The following is an 18,068-nucleotide window of genomic DNA, read 5'->3' as shown; positions in this document are numbered from 1 at the left end:
AGTCCTGCAATATTTCACAAATTGAATGCCCTGCTGCATTGTTATTGGATGTGTGGGACCAAAAACGTACACCTTTTTTCATTTAAACCTATTATTTTTTATCATTTGTGATATCCTTAGTTATTCTGAGCATGTTATTATATTTTGCATTTATTTGTTTTCATGTCCAGGTGTGATTGCAAGGTCTATGGAAGTAATTTTGTGTCATGGAGCCAAATGACCACCCATGGGCATTTCGTTTTACAGTTTAACACATTTATTTCATTTCAGATTTTGGACTAAAATGACTATCAGAGGCTTCTCTGATACAGAAATAGCTGAAAAGCTGGTTTATCTTCCTAAAGATGATGCCAAAGGCTTTCATTCAGTTGAAGACTGAAATATTTTGGCCGATGACAGTTTCAGTTCAAGTTCTGAGGATGATGATGGTGATGATTATGAATGTAATGCTTTATTAACCAATCCTGAGCCTAATGATGACATTCTGCTTGTGAATCTTTCAACTGGAACAAATGGAAAGCTGCAGGAGGGGACAGAATTTTAGTTTCTCCTCTCCAAGTACTGGTGTTCATCCAAATGCATTCCAAAAGTTTCAAGGGCTACCTCATATCTCTTACTCTGAACACTTCATAGATGATAATATTATGTTGCTGTTAGTTGAAGAGACCAACAGGTTTTCTGTGCAAAACGTTGCTGCAACTGGAACTCCAGATCAAAGGCTACAAAAATGGTTTGACGGCAGCCCTAACATGCAGTGTCCCAAATTGAGGCATTGCTAGTCCATAAAAATAATGTAATAAAATGAGATTCAAAAAATAATGAGCAAAAGAGAGATCCAGAAGACATGCCCTTCAAAACCTCTCAATTTTTGCATATTTTGTGGAAGAAATCAAGGAATCCTATACTCCAGAAGAAGTGGTCTGTATATAAGTAAGCAACGTATCTTCCTGTGGTCGTATTTACTTTAAAAAATACAGCCCCAACAAGAGACATAAATATGGGATTAAGGTTTTCAAGCTTTCTGTTAGTAGAGGTTATATTTCGCCATTCAAAGTCTACACTGATAAAGAAAGAGCAGATGATATATCTGTTGCTAAGAAGGTGGTAACAGAATTAATGGATGGGCACTTAGACAGTGGTAGAACACTGCATACTGATATCTGATACAGTAGTTTTTCACTATCTAAAACACTAATCCAGCAAGAGAGACACTTGGTAGGCAGGTTACATGCAAATCAAAAGAATAATCTCTCTGTGTGATCAAGGCAAAATGGAAAAAAGAGGGTGTTCTAGCACAACAGAATTAAAACAAAAATTTTGCCCTGAACTGGAAGGATAAAAAAGATGTGCTGAAGCTTAGTACTAAACATGATGACACAGTATCCCAAGTAATCCAAAAAAGAAAAGAAAAAAAGCAAGCCCACTACAGTCATTGACTAAAACAAAGTGAAGGCCTTTATCAAGCTCTCAGATCAGATGGCCTCTTATGTCCCATGTGTACAGAACTGTCAAATGGTACAAGAAACTTGTCTTATATTTCATTACTTCTATATCTATTGTAAATGTTCCATTTGAACAATAAAGTAAACAATAAGAAAATGGGCATCAGTGACTTCAAAGAAACTCTAGTTGAGGCACTTGTGTATCCTAAGTTGGATCCAAACTTGCCAAGACCTTCCAGCTGCAAGCCTAAACACTTGCTGAAAGATTGTGTGTGGCAGAAGAGGGTTACCAGGAAAAGGTGCAGCCCATGCTACAAAAGCATGACCCAATGGCAGAATGCTTCTTATGCTTGCAAAAATGTGAAAAAATAAATAACCACATTCTGCAAAACATGCAACTTACCAATGTGCCTTGAATATTTCCAAACACATCACTACATGTACGTCCAGCACAACTCCGTTTCACACTTACAATAGTTTTTCTTTTCATCGAGGAAATTACTAAAATGTAGCACTAGTTAAAGTTTTGTTTCACATGTTCGCTGCATTTCATTTAGATACTTATTTCCTTTATTAATACAAAGATATATATCACTCATTTTCTCTTAAACATTCCCCCCAGGGGCTCAGCATTCATTTGCTGAGTATGGGCTTGGCGACCCCGGGGTCCTGAGCTGGGGACTGGCCAGCACCGCCAGTCTCCTGTCACCGTAACCCCCGGACATGCTTCAGCGAGCACCACATGGCGCGGCGGTGGAATGTTGTGTGCTGCGGGGAATGGTAATCTTGGCTTGACCGCCTGGATTGTGAGGAAGGTAAACCTCGATAAAAACCCCTCAATCTTACGGTGTGCTGCGCGCCTATAAGATGCGTGGCTGTTGGGGTGGAACAGTCGCAAGCGGGCAACCTCTGGGGCACCTGCCACACCCCAGTTGTATAAGGCTTACTCAGGCACACGGGGCTCTGTCTGAGTGGACCTTTAGTTCCCTAGCTGCTGGTGGGACCACAATGGACCCTTCGACCTCTACATTTCCCCCTACCAGTGGATTGGGTGGGCCACTGGTAGGAAAACACACACCATCGAAAAAGCGACTTCGTGCTGCGAGTCCTCCAGCACCTGGTGTTACTAGAGATTTATCAGACTGTCATAACAGAGCACATGCTGATAACCAGGATGTGTTTTTGATTGTCAAACGGAAGGAAGGTAGCTTTGAGAGGGTTTCTCCCTTTTACATCCACAAGGGTCTTGAGACAATTGCAGGAACATTGAAATCTGTGACTGCACAATGGGACTCTGTTAGTTGAAACTTCTAGTTACCGTCAAGTCACTTCTCTTCGGAAAGCAACCTGTCTCGGAGAGTACGCTATTGATACCGAGCTCCACTCCACTTTGAACTATAGTAAGGGTGTTGTGACACGTAGGGACTTGGTGGATATCCCCAAGGACGAGTTGAAATCTGAGTGGGCTGACGAAGGTATTGTCGACGTGCAGCATATTTATGAAACGAGTCGATGGGGACCTAGTCAAATCTGACTCGTTTATTCTCACATTCAATTGTCCGAGACTCCCAGAGCATGTTACAGCGGGTTTCTTACGTTTGCCAGTACAGCCATATTTCCCCAACCCAATGCGCTGTTTTAAATGTCAGCGCTTTGGGCATACTACGTTGGGGTGCAATGGGATAGCCACTTGTGGTAAATGTGGTCAGCCTGCCCATGAAGGAGCCAATTGTTCATCGCCTGTGAAGTGCGTGAATTGCTCTGGGAGTCACCCTGTCTGGAGCCGGGTCTGCCCCATCTATCTCGAGCAACAGAAGATACAGGAGATCAAAACATGTAAGCGCATCCCCTATGGTGAGGCCAAGAAGCTCCTTAAGGTCATGCAGCCTCCTGTGTTTACAACATCTTTCGCTTCCGCTCTGCAGAAACCGGTACAGTTGGCCACTGTTGCTACACAAACGGAAGTTGCTAGTGTCAGCACTAATAACTGCTTTTGAAGTGCACTTGTGCTGCTGCGGTTGTTTTTCAACCTGCAGCTCTCCCCACAACGTCGGACAAGGCCGTGGTTGCTGACATTGGGGTACTTCCTGCCCCTCCCCATATGACGCCTTCTGCCCCGGCGAGTAAAGCTCCAACTGCTGACAAGGTTCTGCATTCTAAGCCCCCCAAGACAAAGACGCCGAAGGTGAAGGTTTTGCCACCTGAGGAGACTAGTCAGGGTCAGCTGATGATGATGCCATCGTACTGTCGACATCTCCCTTGGGTCGCCATCGGAGCTGATGGACATTGATGTCGACCGGGGGCGATATTCTCGCCCCAGGAATAAATCTCCGGCCAGTACGGGCTCTCCTCCAAAGCACAGAGGCAGGGTGAAAATTCAGCCATCCTGATCACTGGCTCCCATATTACAGTGGAACCTGAATGGGTTCAGGACGCATGTGGCCGAATTACAACTCCTTGTACGAGAGCGCCCCTTGTGCTTATGTCTCCAAGAGACACATTTTCGGGCCACTGATGCTCCTTCTTTACGGGGCTATACTGTGTATCGAAAAGATGATCTGATGGGGGAAAGGGCAAAGGGTGGTGTTGCGGTTTTTATCCATGACATGCACCACTCATCTGAACTCCCTCTCGTTACGGACTTGCAAGCAGTTGCAGTTGACCTTCCTGTGGGGCGGAGGCTCACAATCTGTTCTGTTTACTTACCGCTTCAGGATGCAATAGACTCTGAGGCTCTCACAGACCTTATTAGCCAACTCCCCCGACAATTTCTCCTTCTGGGGGACTTCAATGCTCATAATGTCTTATGGGGCTCTACGACTACTTGCCCCAGGGGTCGTGTTCTGGAAAGCCTCATGGCGTCCGAAGAACTGTGCATCCTCAACTCTGGTGCTCCCACTCATTTCTGTACTGCTTCTGGGTCGTCGTCAGCTATTGACCTTTCCTTTTGCTCTCCAGCACTCGCGGATTCTGCTCTGTGGGAGGTTGCCGCTGACCTCCATTCTAGTGACCACTTCCCCCTTTGCATTCGCCTCCTGGATGAGGCTGTGGCATTACCAGTGCCACCCAGGTGGCACCTCTGCAGAGCTGACTGGGCACTTTTCAGGCATTTAGCTGTTTTGGAACACCGTGCCAGCGTCCACGAAAGGGTCGACCATGTTACAGCCATGATCTCCCATGCTGCTGAATTGTCAATCCGACGGTCCTCAAGTCATCCCAAGAGGCGTCCTGTCCCTTGGTGGACCACTGAGTGTCGCTCAGCCATCTGAGCCCGCCTTGCAGCTCTGCGCCGCTTCAAGTGCCGTCCCTCAGCTGACAATCTTGCGGCCTTTCGGGTGGCAAGGGCCAAGGCGCAGCGAGTGATTAAAGAGAGCAAACGACGGTCATGGCAATCGTTCTTGGAATCCATCTCCCGCTCCACTAGTTCTACGAAAGTATGGGAAGCCATCAGGAGGATTTCCGGGAAACGCAGCCAACTACCTGTCACGGCATTGCTGCATCAGGGATGTCCCCTCACAGAGCTTAGAGACATTGCCCAGACACTGACCATGCATTTTGCAGAATCTACTGCCACTATTAAATGTGATCCAGATTTCTGCCGCTACCGCATTTCCATCGAGAGGGATCACTTGGACTTCCGGTCTCCAAATTCTGAACCCTACAACTGCCCTTCACAATGTGGGAACTGGATTCGGCGCTGTCTGTGGCTCATAATACTGCGCCAGGTGATGATCAAATCCTGTACAGCATGCTGCAGCACTTGTTGCTGCCATCCAAGGAAGTTCTCCTGAATTGTTTTAATATGATATGGTCATCCGGCACGTACCCTGACTCATGGAGGGAGGCGATTTTGAGTCCCCTCCTCAAACCAGGAAAGGACCGAATGCATCCCAGTAGTTATCGGAGTATTGCTTTGATGAGCTGTGTCGGGAAGACATTGGAAGGCATGGTCAACCGTCGCCTGGTTTGGCTGCTCGAGACCAGGCAGCTCCTTAGCCACTCTCAGTGTGGCTTTCGGAGATGTCGTTCAACTATAGACAACTTGACCCTGCTTGAGGCGGCCATCCAGCAGGCCTTACTATGTAACCAGCATTGTCTAGGTGTATTCTTTGACATTAATAAGGCGTATGACACTACTTGGCGCCGCCTTATCCTCAATCAACTCCATCAGTGGGGCTTTCGTGGCCATCTCCCTATCTTCATTCAGTCTTTTCTTTCTCGCCCCATCTTTCAATATCGGGTTGGTAATGTGCTATCTGATTTGTACGTGCAGGAGAATGGTGTTCCTCAGGGAAACGTTTTAAGTGTCACCCTCTTTGCCGTGGCCATTAACAGTATCACGTCCACTATCCAGAGTCCTGCCCAGTGCTCCTTGTTTGTGGACGATTTTGCTGTTTTCTGTTCTTCCTCCAGTCTTGTCACTGCTAGTCGGCAGCTGCAGCTTACGATAAAGCGATTAGAGGCATGGACTGCGAAGACGGGTTTTACCTTTTCTGCAGACAAATGTGTGTGTTCATTTTAATCGTTCTCAACGTGCTTTTACCTCCTCTGAATTGCGTCTGAGGGACACCATTCTTCCTTTTAGAGACACTGTGAGGTTCCTGGGCCTCACTTTTGATTCCAAGTTGTCGTGGTTGCCGCACCTTAAAGACCTCAAGGTGCGGGCCCTGAAGGCACTGAATATTTTCAAGTGACTGAGCCATCAGTCCTGGGGAGCAGATCAGGCGCGTCTGCTGCAGTTTTATAGGGCTTTCGTCCGGTCGCGTCTTGACTATGGATGCACCGTGTATGGGTCAGCGAGGCCTTCGTATCTGAAGATTCTTGACGCAGTACACCATGAGGGTATCAGGCTGGCCACTGGTGCCTTCCGTACCAGTCTCATCCCCAGTCTGTGTGCTGAGGCAGGGAAACCGCCGCTCGCCATCCGGCGGAAACTCCTCATGGTGCGACGGGTGTGTCAATTCCTTGCCTGTCCTACCTCACCTGCGTACCCTACTGTTGCCCGATCGCCTATGGAACGTCTCTTTTTCCAGTCGTCCCAGGGCAACGAGACCATTGGGATTCGTGTCAAGCATTTGCTTGAGTCCCTTGGTGTGGAGCGTGTGGCACCCCAACTCCAGGGTTTTACCCGCCTCCCTCCCTGGTTGCCCCCGAGTCCCCAGCGTCATTTTAGACTTGTCAGAGTACCGGAGGAGCTGCACTCCTGCGTTTGGGCAGAGATCTCTGCCCAAAGTCTTTGCCTTTACAAATGTCTGCTTGTGTCTGTGTATGTGCGGAAGGATATGTGTGTGTGTGCGAGTGTATACCCCCTCTTTCCACCTAAGGTAAGTCTTTCCGCTCGCGGGATTGGAATGACTCCTTACCCTCTCCCTTAAAACCCACATCCTTACGTCTTTCCCTCTCCTTCCCTCTTTCCTGATGAGGCAACAGTTTGTTGCGACAGCTTGAATTTCATGTGTATGTTTGTGTGTCTATCGACCTGCCAGCACTTTCGTTCGGTAAGTAACATCATCTATGTTTTTAGAGGGAAACATTCCACGTGGGAAAAATATATTTAAAAACAAAGATGATGTGACTTACCATACAAAAGCGCTGGCAGGTCGATAGACACACAAACAAACACAAACATACACACAAAATTCTAGCTTTCGCAACCAACAGTTGCTTCGTCAGGAAAGAGGGAAGGAGAGGGAAAGACGAAAGGATGTGGGTTTTAAGGGAGAGGTTAAGGAGTCATTCCAATCCCGGGACCGGAAAGACTTACCTTAGGGGGAAAAAAGGATGGGTATACACTCACACACACACACACATATCCATCCACACATATACAGACATATTCAAAGGCAAAGAGTGCCTTGTCCCTCCCCCCACCCCTCCCAACGGCTCCTCACCCCTCACCAGCCAAAGCTTGCTTCCTCCTCTCCCCGCACAACTCTGCCGTCTTACAGTTAACACACTGTACAAGGAAAGCTAGACCTTCCAATATAATATTGGTCATCAAAATTCCCTGCGTGACGGTGTGGTTAGGCAGGATCCTAAGAGCACACTTTAAACTGCAGCAGCAGGGTATTTCTGACAAACATGATTATAAATTTCATTGCTGAATGCTGAACATTTGGAGGGTTACCTGGCTGAATACATGTTCTGTCGAGCACTTTGACTTTTCCAAAAGAAAGCTTTTTGCCATCATATTGCACAATTTATAATCTATGAAAGAACTAAAATAAATATGAAAAACTAACATTGAAGATTTGTCTTTTTTAGCATGTGTTACTCTTTGAGACATATAAAATACAAATGAGCCCATAAAATTTTGACTAATGGCATAGTAACCAGCTGGTCTTTTGGGCATTAAATTTTTCCGAGTGGCCCGTTATTGAAGTGTTTGAGTTTTGAATAAGAGTCAAACACTCCAAGATTTAAGAAATTCAACACACATTGTCACATGTAACATAATTCATCTTGCATAAAAAGAAATTTATTATGAAAGTAATACTTCTCAAACCACTGTTCAGAATATTTTCCCATGACCTATTATAATTGTAAATAATTGTGAAGTCACACTCACCAAAAACAATTTGTTGTTATGAAGTCCTGCATAGTCTTCATTCTAAAGCCTTTGAAACACTTCGTTGTTAGCAGATTCTTGCATGTGCATTGTGTTTTTTTGTTGTTAATGGTGTATTTTCTTTGCAGCTTAAGTTTTATTTTGGTGTTATTCTCTCATTTATGTTATATTGCTGTGGTATTAGTCTGCAGTAGCAGGCTAAAGTAAACTTCTTTGTTAGACTACCAGTTCTTACCAGTCATTATTACACAGGTTCAACTGAAAACTAAAACAATGAAGACTTCCCAGAATTCTAAATTTTTTTCCTTTTTTTTTTTTTGCTTGGATGAAAAATTCCCCTGTTCTTCTGTTTGTTCTAGAGCATATACACCATGTAGATGCCACATCCAATTTTTTGTATGTTGTTGTCATGTCATACAACATTGCAGACACTATGGTCAGCCTACTATCAAAGATTCTATCAATAGAAGGCATACCTCACACCGTAGTATCACATAAATCAAAGACCTTTCGTGATTTCTGCAACAGAAATTGCATTCAACATGTCACCTCAGCATCTTGATCCACACATTTAAGCATCAAATGACAAAAGCGATGGGAAGGACCTCCGACAAAGGCAACCCTATCTTCAAGACCCCCCTCCCCCCCGTCAATGACAGGAGCACAGAAAACATCTTGTATAGCCACCAACTGTGAATGCTGGTCTACTTGCTGCACTCAAAAGCAAGATGATCACAAGCACAACATTCAGTGTCCATCCTGTCCAACACCTTGGTGTGGTTGTGCACCTTTAAGAGAGCACAGTGCTGGATGCCTCCTCTGGCAGCCATATCTCAAGGCCACCTCCTCTGCAGGGTCACCACCAGGGAGGGACCACAATGGCAACACTGGAACCAACTGCAGCCTCTGGTACCCTCTCCACCACTGCACATCCAGCAGGCCAGCCACCAGTCAGTCTGCTCCAGCCTCAGCTTCCAAACAATCTGCTCCAGTTTCAGCTGGGATTAGCGACAAGATTTTGCAAACCTCACCAGGTGGCAGCATCACACAGGTTGGGCCTGGACTGGGAGACGTTGGGTGACGACATTTAGCACCAGAGTTCCCCTGAGGAGGTAGCAACCACATACAACATAGCTACACACTATCTTTCTCCACAGGACATTGAGATAACTGAGCCTCCTGAAATCACACCATTGGTCACCAAGATGACCCTCTCCCCTTCCAGTGATTCCGAAAGCATTTGACCCACAGTACCAAAAGCATGGATAGGGATGGTGTTGCACAGCCATGGCTGTGCTATTGGTGACTTGCTGTGAATTGGTTTATGAAGTGCCACTTCTGGCTCGCAGCTCTAACACTTCATGTGTTATCATGCATATTTATATCTGTAGTATTTTAATGTGATTTAATTCAACCATGGTTCAGGATTGGTTATTAATACAAATGAGTGATCATTTGTGCCCTGTCAGAGCGACAAAAGAATTAGTTACATTATAATATTTGTAATCCTAGTCATAGCAGCATAAATGTAAAATATGACCAGACATAAAACCAATTTACATTTGTTTTCTTTATAAAAGTTGGAATATAATGACTTGTAGTAGTGTACAAAGTGCGAGGAGGGATTCATACTTCAGTTAAATTAGAATGGCATAAACCTCAGTGGTGACATTTTAAACCTTGAAGTTAATTATATTCATCCCATTTATGGGATGAATAGTAATTTTTATATAACAGAATATGGAAACTGACTCTTGCAATTGATGAGTCACTGAAATATATGAAGTGAATTGGATTATTGTGGGGATGGCGAATTTCAATAGTAAAACAACAATAACTCTCAGGGTTTCTCTTGAGTATGATGTATACATGAATCTGTAGCTTTTTTTGTTAATAATAATTCCATAAAAGTATTCCTGTGCTTCATACATTGCTTGCAGAAACTGGTGGAAAATTAGATGGTTTCTACAATAAAACAAAAAGAGATGCGAAATTCAAGAGCTATGGTGAGTGAAATATTTTAAACCCATGCCAAATTATTTTATTTACAAAGTATAACAGGATAATTATCATTGACTTTGTCATTGTGAACACAGGTGCATATTTCTTTATATAAAGGCCACAAACATACCATCATTTATCTCCAATTATTATTTCAAAAATATACAGTTACTTCACTCACTATGAAGAGGATAGAACAACATCAATAATACAACACAGTGACTTAAAAAAATCATCACTACACAACATTTAAAATGTAGACATGCCAATTAGGCATAAGATCATTTGAAAAATAGATACACCCAGCCAAATATAACACACAAATTGATACATCCTGTTCTAACTAAGACTACAAAATCACCTTTTGATTTAAGCATTCAAGTGCATACATTTTGATTGCTGTGCATCAATGCTAATAGTAAAACAGTTTATGTAAAAGTTTCTACCAGTGATATATATTGCAAGAATATTTGAGAAACTTCTACAAATGTGTAACGTCCACACTGCTCTCATAAAAAGTGTGGACAGTATTACTTAAATGAATTCATTTGTACTTCTTACAATTATTGCATTTCTGTATTTGGTCCTGTAAAATCAGGATGTTAAAGAGAGCCTAGCAGCAAAATAATATCTGGCAAGAAATTATCTAGAAGAGACACTGTAACAGATACGTTCACATTTCTTTAGGGGCTACGGTAGAGGTATCCAAGTCGGGAGAGGTGGAGACAGAAGACAGAGGGAGGGAGGGAGGGAGGGAGGGAGGGGGCAGAGAGAGAGAGAGAGAGAGAGAGAGAGAGAGAGAGAGAGAGAGAGAGAGAGAGAGAGAGACACTCAGTGAAACCCAGCAGACTTATATCACTGATATCTGTACAACTGGAACTTGTATGTCTCACATGGAGTTAGAGGTGGTCACACTTAATTTCAAATTAAAGCCATCATACAACAGCACAAAGATTTCATAATACTATGTACAGTATGAAAAGGTGGCACCAGTTACATGATGTTTTAGATTCGGACACAAAACTACCTGCCTGCAAATAAACACTATTTCATTGGAAATCTTCAAATTGAAAAATTTCTGCATGACAGGGATACGTCAGAATTTACAACAACATTTAGTACATAGGTACAACAACATTTAGTATAGCATTAAAAGTTGAACAGAAAGATGAAATAAACACAAGAACACAATGATAAATAAAAGTATTTAAACATCAAAATATAGAATTGTTTGCTACATCCTTTCAGAAAGGATAGAAGTAGGAGATATCCTTGACAAAGACAAACTGTCTATTACATGTAATGATTCACACATTAACCTTCGGATATCTTACTTTTGCACAGTTTATAGGAACAAATAACACCCTTCCACTCTTCAGTGAGAAGAAGGGTGTGTTAACTATTTTGTACATAAATAAATAAGAAAATAAATGTACATGGTATATCTTTCTTAAAACCCAAAGAACACCTTAGAAACACACCTGAAGGTATCTTATATTAAATAAATGAGTTGTAATGAATAAAATACATTTTTCCCTTAGTTGTTATAAACAGATTAAAAAGGAAAGTGAACATCTAACATGTTCACTTTCCTACCTGCCAGTATTATTCAGTACTATGTTACATGTTTATTAACAAAGTGTTTCTGTAGCAGCATATCTTAACACTGGTGATTACAGCATTATTGCTCATAAAATAAAAACAAAACACCAGAAATAAAAGGCAAATTGCAGATTATTTAAGTGCACCATCTGTTAAGATACAAGAATTCCTGGCATAACACTACAGTAGTGATGTTCACAGCTTTGCCTTCATTAACTGAGATTTCACACTATATGTACATCCCACCAAGCAAGCACAGGAATGTAGCACCAATGCTGCCTTGAAAAATACCTTTCTTACAATATGAAATATTTCAGTTCCTCCACAGCATCTTTTGTACTTGGACCACAGGGAACTACAGAATTCTGCAGCCTTTCACTACGAATGGCGTTCATCAATAATAAAAAGTTTCCATAAAAAGGCTTTATGTACAAAATTATGTTCAGTAGTCTCTCACTCATTTCAACAACTTAGCAACAGGCAGTTGCAACTTTGTCTCAGATTTTAAAATAACTTTTTGGGCTATTTCTTCTTGAAATCAGAGACCCAAAAAACTGCAAAGCATGAATGTGAGAACAAGTGTTATTACCACGAGCAGGACCGCCAGCCATAACGGTATTGTACCTGGAAATGAAACCAGACATAACTTTCAGTAATTCATTTAGAACTAATTCAACCAAAATATGAAAGTAAATATCTAAGTAAAATGCAGGATGGAATGTAAAAATATTATGAAAAGAAAAGTTGCTACTCACCATACAGTGGAGATGCTGAGTCACAGATAGGCACAACAGAAAGATTGTTCCAAATAAAGCTTTTATCCCAAAAGGATGCAGTCTAAGGCAACTGCAGGCAACTGAAATGCCTATCTGCGACTCAGCTTCTCTGATACATGGTGAGTGGCAACTTTCCTTTCATAATATTAATACCCAAGTAAACAATATAAGATATGTCATTTAGCTTTCTATGTTTCTAAAACCAATACACACAAGCAAAAACAAATACAGAAGTTGATAAATTATTTGAAATTCTGATTAATGTTGTGATGTGTTAGAGAAAGCAAATATCACCTAACACATGTTTTTAAATCCAAGCTGCATTCCAGTATTTGATTCAGTATTATTTACAATCTCTTCTAGATAGTTAAGCAATGTCACAAATTTTAAAGGTTTATCACAGATGTTAGGAAACTATGTCCACTTAAACACATTTTCCTATGAGGTATAGTTCAAAATTAAGTGCTGATCACCTATAAAAAGTGATTGTAAATGATGACTGGTTTCCAGATGTGTAGTAATGTTCACTGTCATGTTGGGAATGTAGACTCCATATTGCTGTTAGTTCACTGTTGTCTGCTTTTGTAAGACCGAGTCAAAATGAGTATGGTAATGCCCAATTCTGTCATTTCTGAAAAGCGATCAGTCATTACATGTTGAAATGCAAGGGGAAATAATGTTCCTTAATTTTCCTGTCAATTGTAAGAAAAACAAGCAGATATACTGCAGTGAGCAAAGGAAAACTGAAGCAAAAGTGTCACAAGTTTAAGGAAGACAATTAACATGTTTAGAATAAGCAAGGAGGCAGCAGATGTGGCGTTCCCACTGATGCGGCTTTTCGCGGATGATGCTGTAGTATACAGAGAAGTTGCAGCATTAGAAAATTGTAGCGAAATGCAGGAAGATCTGCAGCGGATAGGCACTTGTTGCAGGGAGTGGCAACTGTCCCTTAACACAGACAAATGTAATGTATTGCGAATACATAGAAAGAAGGATCCTTTATTGTATGATTATATGATAGCGGAACAAACACTGGTAGCAGTTACTTCTGTAAAATATCTGGGAGTATGCGTGCGGAACGATTTGAAGTGGAATGATCATATAAAATTAATTGTTGGTAAGGCGGGTACCAGGTTGAGATTCATTGGGAGAGTGCTTAGAAAATGTAGTCCATCAACAAAGGAGGTGGCATACAAAACACTCGTTCAACCTATACTTGAGTATTGCTCATCAGTGTAGGATCCGTACCAGATCGGTTTGACGGAGGAGATAGAGAAGATCCAAAGAAGAGCGGCGCGTTTCGTCACAGGGGTATTTGGTAAACATGATAGCATTACGGAGATGTTTAATAAACTCAAATGGCAGACTCTGCAAGAGAGGCGCTCTGCATCGCGGTGTACATTGCTCGCCAGGTTTCGAGAGGGTGCGTTTCTGGATGAGGTATCGAATATATTGCTTCCCCCTACTTATACCTCCCGAGGAGATCACGAATGTAAAATTAGAGAGATTAGAGCGCACACGGAGGCTTTCAGACAGTCGTTCTTCCCGCGAACCATACGCGACTGGAACAGGAAAGGGAGTAATGACAGTGGCACGTAAAGTGCCCTCCGCCACACACCGTTGGGTGGCTTGCGGAGTATAAATGTAAATGTAAATGTAAATCATTTTACAAGGTATGTGAATGCAAAAGTGACAGAAAATTGTTACTTTATAATAAAGAACCATGAACCATGGACCTTGCCGTTGGTGGGGAGGCTTGCGTGCCTCAGCGATACAGATAGCTGTACCGTAGGTACAACCACAACGGAGGGGTATCTGTTGAGAGGCCAGACAAACGTGTGGTTCCTGAAGAGGGGCAGCAGCCTTTTCAGTAGTTGCAAGGGCAACAGTCTGGATGATTGACTGATCTGGCCTTGTAACACTAACCAAAACGGCCTTGCTGTGCTGGTACCGCGAACGGCTGAAAGCAAGGGGAAACTACGGCCGTAATTTTTCCCGAGGGCATGCAGCTTTTACTGTATGATTAAATGATGATGGCGTCCTCTTGGGTAAAATATTCCGGAGGTAAAATAGTCCCCCATTCGGATCTCCGGGCGGGGACTACTCAAGAGGATGTCGTTATCAGGAGAAAGAAAACTGGCGTTCTACGGATCGGAGCGTGGAATGTCAGATCCCTTAATCGGGCAGGTAGGTTAGAAAATTTAAAAAGGGAAATGGATAGGTTAAAGTTAGATATAGTGGGAATTAGTGAAGTTCGGTGGCAGGAGGAACAAGACTTCTGGTCAGGTGACTACAGGGTTATAAACACAAAGTCAAATAGGGGTAATGCAGGAGTAGGTTTAATAATGAATAGGAAAATAGGAATGCGGGTAAGCTACTACAAACAGCATAGTGAACGCATTATTGTGGCCAAGACAGACACAAAGCCCATGCCTACTACAGTAGTACAAGTTTATATGCCAACTAGCTCTGCAAATGATGAAGAAATTAAAGAAATGTATGATGAAATAAAAGAAATTATTCAGATAGTGAAGGGAGATGAAAATTTAATAGTCATGGGTGACTGGAATTCGAGTGTAGGAAAAGGGAGAGAAGGAAACGTAGTAGGTGAATATGGATTGGGGCTAAGAAATGAAAGAGGAAGCCACCTGGTAGAATTTTGCACAGAGCACAACTTAATCATAGCTAACACTTGGTTTAAGAATCATGATAGAAGGTTTTATACATGGAAGAACCCTGGAGATACTAAAAGGTATCAGATAGATTATATAATGGTAAGACAGAGATTTAGGAACCAGGTTTTAAACTGTAAGACATTTCCAGGGGCAGATGTGGACTCTGACCACAATCTATTGATTATGACCTGTAGATTAAAACTGAAGAAACTGCAAAAAGGTGGGAATTTAAGGAGATGGGACCTGGATAAACTGAAAGAACCAGAGGTTGTACAGAGTTTCAGGGAGAGCATAAGGGAACAATTGACAGGAATGGGGGAAAGAAATACAGTAGAAGAAGAATGGGTAGCTTTGAGGGATGAAGTAGTGAAGGCAGCAGAGGATCAAGTAGGTAAAAAGACGAGGGCTAGTAGTAATCCTTGGGTAACAGAAGAAATATTGAATTTAATTGATGAAAGGAGAAAATATAAAAATGCAGGAAATGAAGCAGGCAAAAAGGAGTACAAACGTCTCAAAAATGAGATCGACAGGAAGTGCAAAATGGCTAAGCAGCGATGGTTAGAGGACAAATGTAAGGATGTAGAGGCTTATCTCACTAGGGGTAAGATAGATACTGCCTACCTACAGGAAAATTAAAGAGACCTTTGGAGATAAGAGAACCACTTGTATGAACATCAAGAGCTCAGATGGAAACCCAGTTCTAAGCAAAGAAGGGAAAGCAGAAAGGTGGAGGGAGTATATAGAGGGTCTATACAAGGGCGATGCACTTGAGGACAATATTATGGAAATGGAAGAAGATGTAGATGAAGATGAAATGGGAGATACGATACTGCGTGAAGAGTTTGACAGAGCACTGAAAGACCTGAGTTGAAACAAGGCCCCCGGAGTAGACAACATTCCATTGGAACTACTGACTGCCTTGGGAGAGCCAGTCCTGATAAAACTCTACCATCTGGTGAGCAAGATGTATGAAACAGGCGAAATACCTTCAGACTTCAAGAAGAATATAATAATTCCAATCCCAAAGAAAGCAGGTGTTGACAGATGTGAAAATTACCGAATAATCAGTTTAATAAGTCACAGCTGCAAAATACTAACTCGAATTCTTTACAGACGAATGGAATAACTAGTAGAAGCCGACCTTGGGGAAGATCAGTTCGGGTTCCGTAGAAATACTGGAACACGTGAGGCAATACTGACCTTACGACTTATCTTAGAAGAAAGATTAAGGAAAGGCAAACATACGTTTCTAGCATTTGTAGACTTAGAGAAAGCTTTTGACAATGTTGACTGGAATACTCTCTTTCAAATTCTGAAGGTGGTAGGGGTAAAATACAGGGAGCGAAAGGCTATTTACAATTTGTACAGAAACCAGATGGCAGTTATAAGAGTCGAGGGACAAGAAAGGGAAGCAGTGGTTGGGAAGGGAATAAGACAGGGTTGTAGCCTCTCCCCGATGTTATTTAATCTGTATATTGAGCAAGCAGTAAAGGAAACAAAAGAAAAATTCGGAGTAGGTATTAAAATCCATGGAGAAGAAATAAAAATGTTGAGGTTCGCCGATGACATTGTAATTCTGTCAGAGACAGCAAAGGACTTGGAAGAGCAGTTGAACGGAATGGACAGTGTCTTGAAAGGAGGATATAAGATGAACATCAACAAAAGCAAAACGAGGATAATGGAATGTAGTCGAATTAAGTCAGGTGATGTTGAGGGTATTAGATTAGGAAATGAGACACTTAAAGTAGTAAAGGAGTTTTGCTATTTGGGGAGCAAAATAACTGATGATGGTTGAAGTAGAGAGGATATCAAATGTAGACTGGCAATGGCAAGGAAAACGTTTCTGAAGAAGAGAAATTTGTTAACATTGAGTATAGATTTAAGTGTCAGGAAGTCATTTCTGAAAGTATTTGTATGGAGTGTAGCCATGTATGGAAGTGAAACATGGACGGTAAATAGTTCGGACAAGAAGAGAATAGAAACTTTCGAAATGTGGTGCTACAGAAGAATGCTGAAGATTAGATGGGTAGATCACATAACTAATGAGGAGGTATTGACTAGAATTGGGGAGAAGAGAAATTGTGGCACAACTTGACTAGAAGAAGGCATCTGTTGGTAGGACATGTTCTGAGGCATCAAGGGATCACCAATTTAGTATTGGAGGGCTGTGTGGAGGGTAAAAATCGTAGAGGGAGACCAAGAGATGAATACACTAAGCAGATTCAGAAGGATGTAGGTTGCAGTAGGAACTGGGAGATGAAGAAGCTTGCACAGGATAGAGTAGCATGGAGAGCTGCATCAAACCAGTCTCAGGACTGAAGACCACAACAACAACAACAACAATAAAGATTTCTGGAAGTTTTTAGGACAACACTGTTGCCAATTATGAGAAATTCTAAGCGATCAGAAACAGTGTACCAAACTGGTAACCAAAATGTACACACTCTTTATAGAATTTTTCAGGACATTCCCACATCTTATCTGAACTTTGGAGCTGCAGAGAAATACCTCTCATCAAAATGGAAAGCATGAAAAGCAGAAGGAAGACTCATGCTCGATAATTCACAAGAAAATCATGGTTGTAGCAAAATTTAAGAACAGACTCACAAAGCGCATTTCTTCACTCTGATGGAGATGAAATCCAAGCCTAAGTTTCAAACACACATGATGCAGTAAGATACGAATATCCATAAACAGACAGAGCACAGATTGCAAATAGAGCAGGCACTGAGCAGCAAACATGCACATGAAAAATGAGAACTGGCAGCTGACATTTACATGAAGTTCAGATGTAAATATGGCAATGGAAAGCTCTGGTAGAATGTACACTCCTGGAAATGGAAAAAAGAACACATTGACACCGGTGTGTCAGACCCACCATACTTGCTCCGGACACTGCGAGAGGGCTATACAAGCAATGATCACACGCACGGCACAGCGGACACACCAGGAACCGCGGTGTTGGCCGTCGAATGGCGCTAGCTGCGCAGCATTTGTGCACCGC

General features: G+C 42.3%; 1 protein-coding gene across 1 annotated transcript in view; it reads right to left on the bottom strand.

The window, feature by feature from the left end:
- Positions 1 to 10,044: 10,044 nt before the first annotated feature.
- The window catches only part of LOC124615555 (prolactin regulatory element-binding protein), a 138,869-nt gene continuing 130,845 nt past the window's right edge, over positions 10,045 to 18,068 (bottom strand). The window contains exon 8 of the mRNA XM_047143531.1: positions 10,045 to 12,237. Within this exon, the coding sequence (XP_046999487.1) occupies positions 12,152 to 12,237 (86 nt within the window). The 3' untranslated portion in view covers positions 10,045 to 12,151. The remainder of the gene's footprint in view (positions 12,238 to 18,068) is intronic.

This window comes from Schistocerca americana, chromosome 5 (assembly GCF_021461395.2).
Source record: "Schistocerca americana isolate TAMUIC-IGC-003095 chromosome 5, iqSchAmer2.1, whole genome shotgun sequence".
Classification (NCBI taxonomy): domain Eukaryota; kingdom Metazoa; phylum Arthropoda; class Insecta; order Orthoptera; family Acrididae; genus Schistocerca; species Schistocerca americana.
Note: the sequence above shows the minus strand (reverse complement) of the source record. Positions and strands in the feature narration are given on the sequence as shown.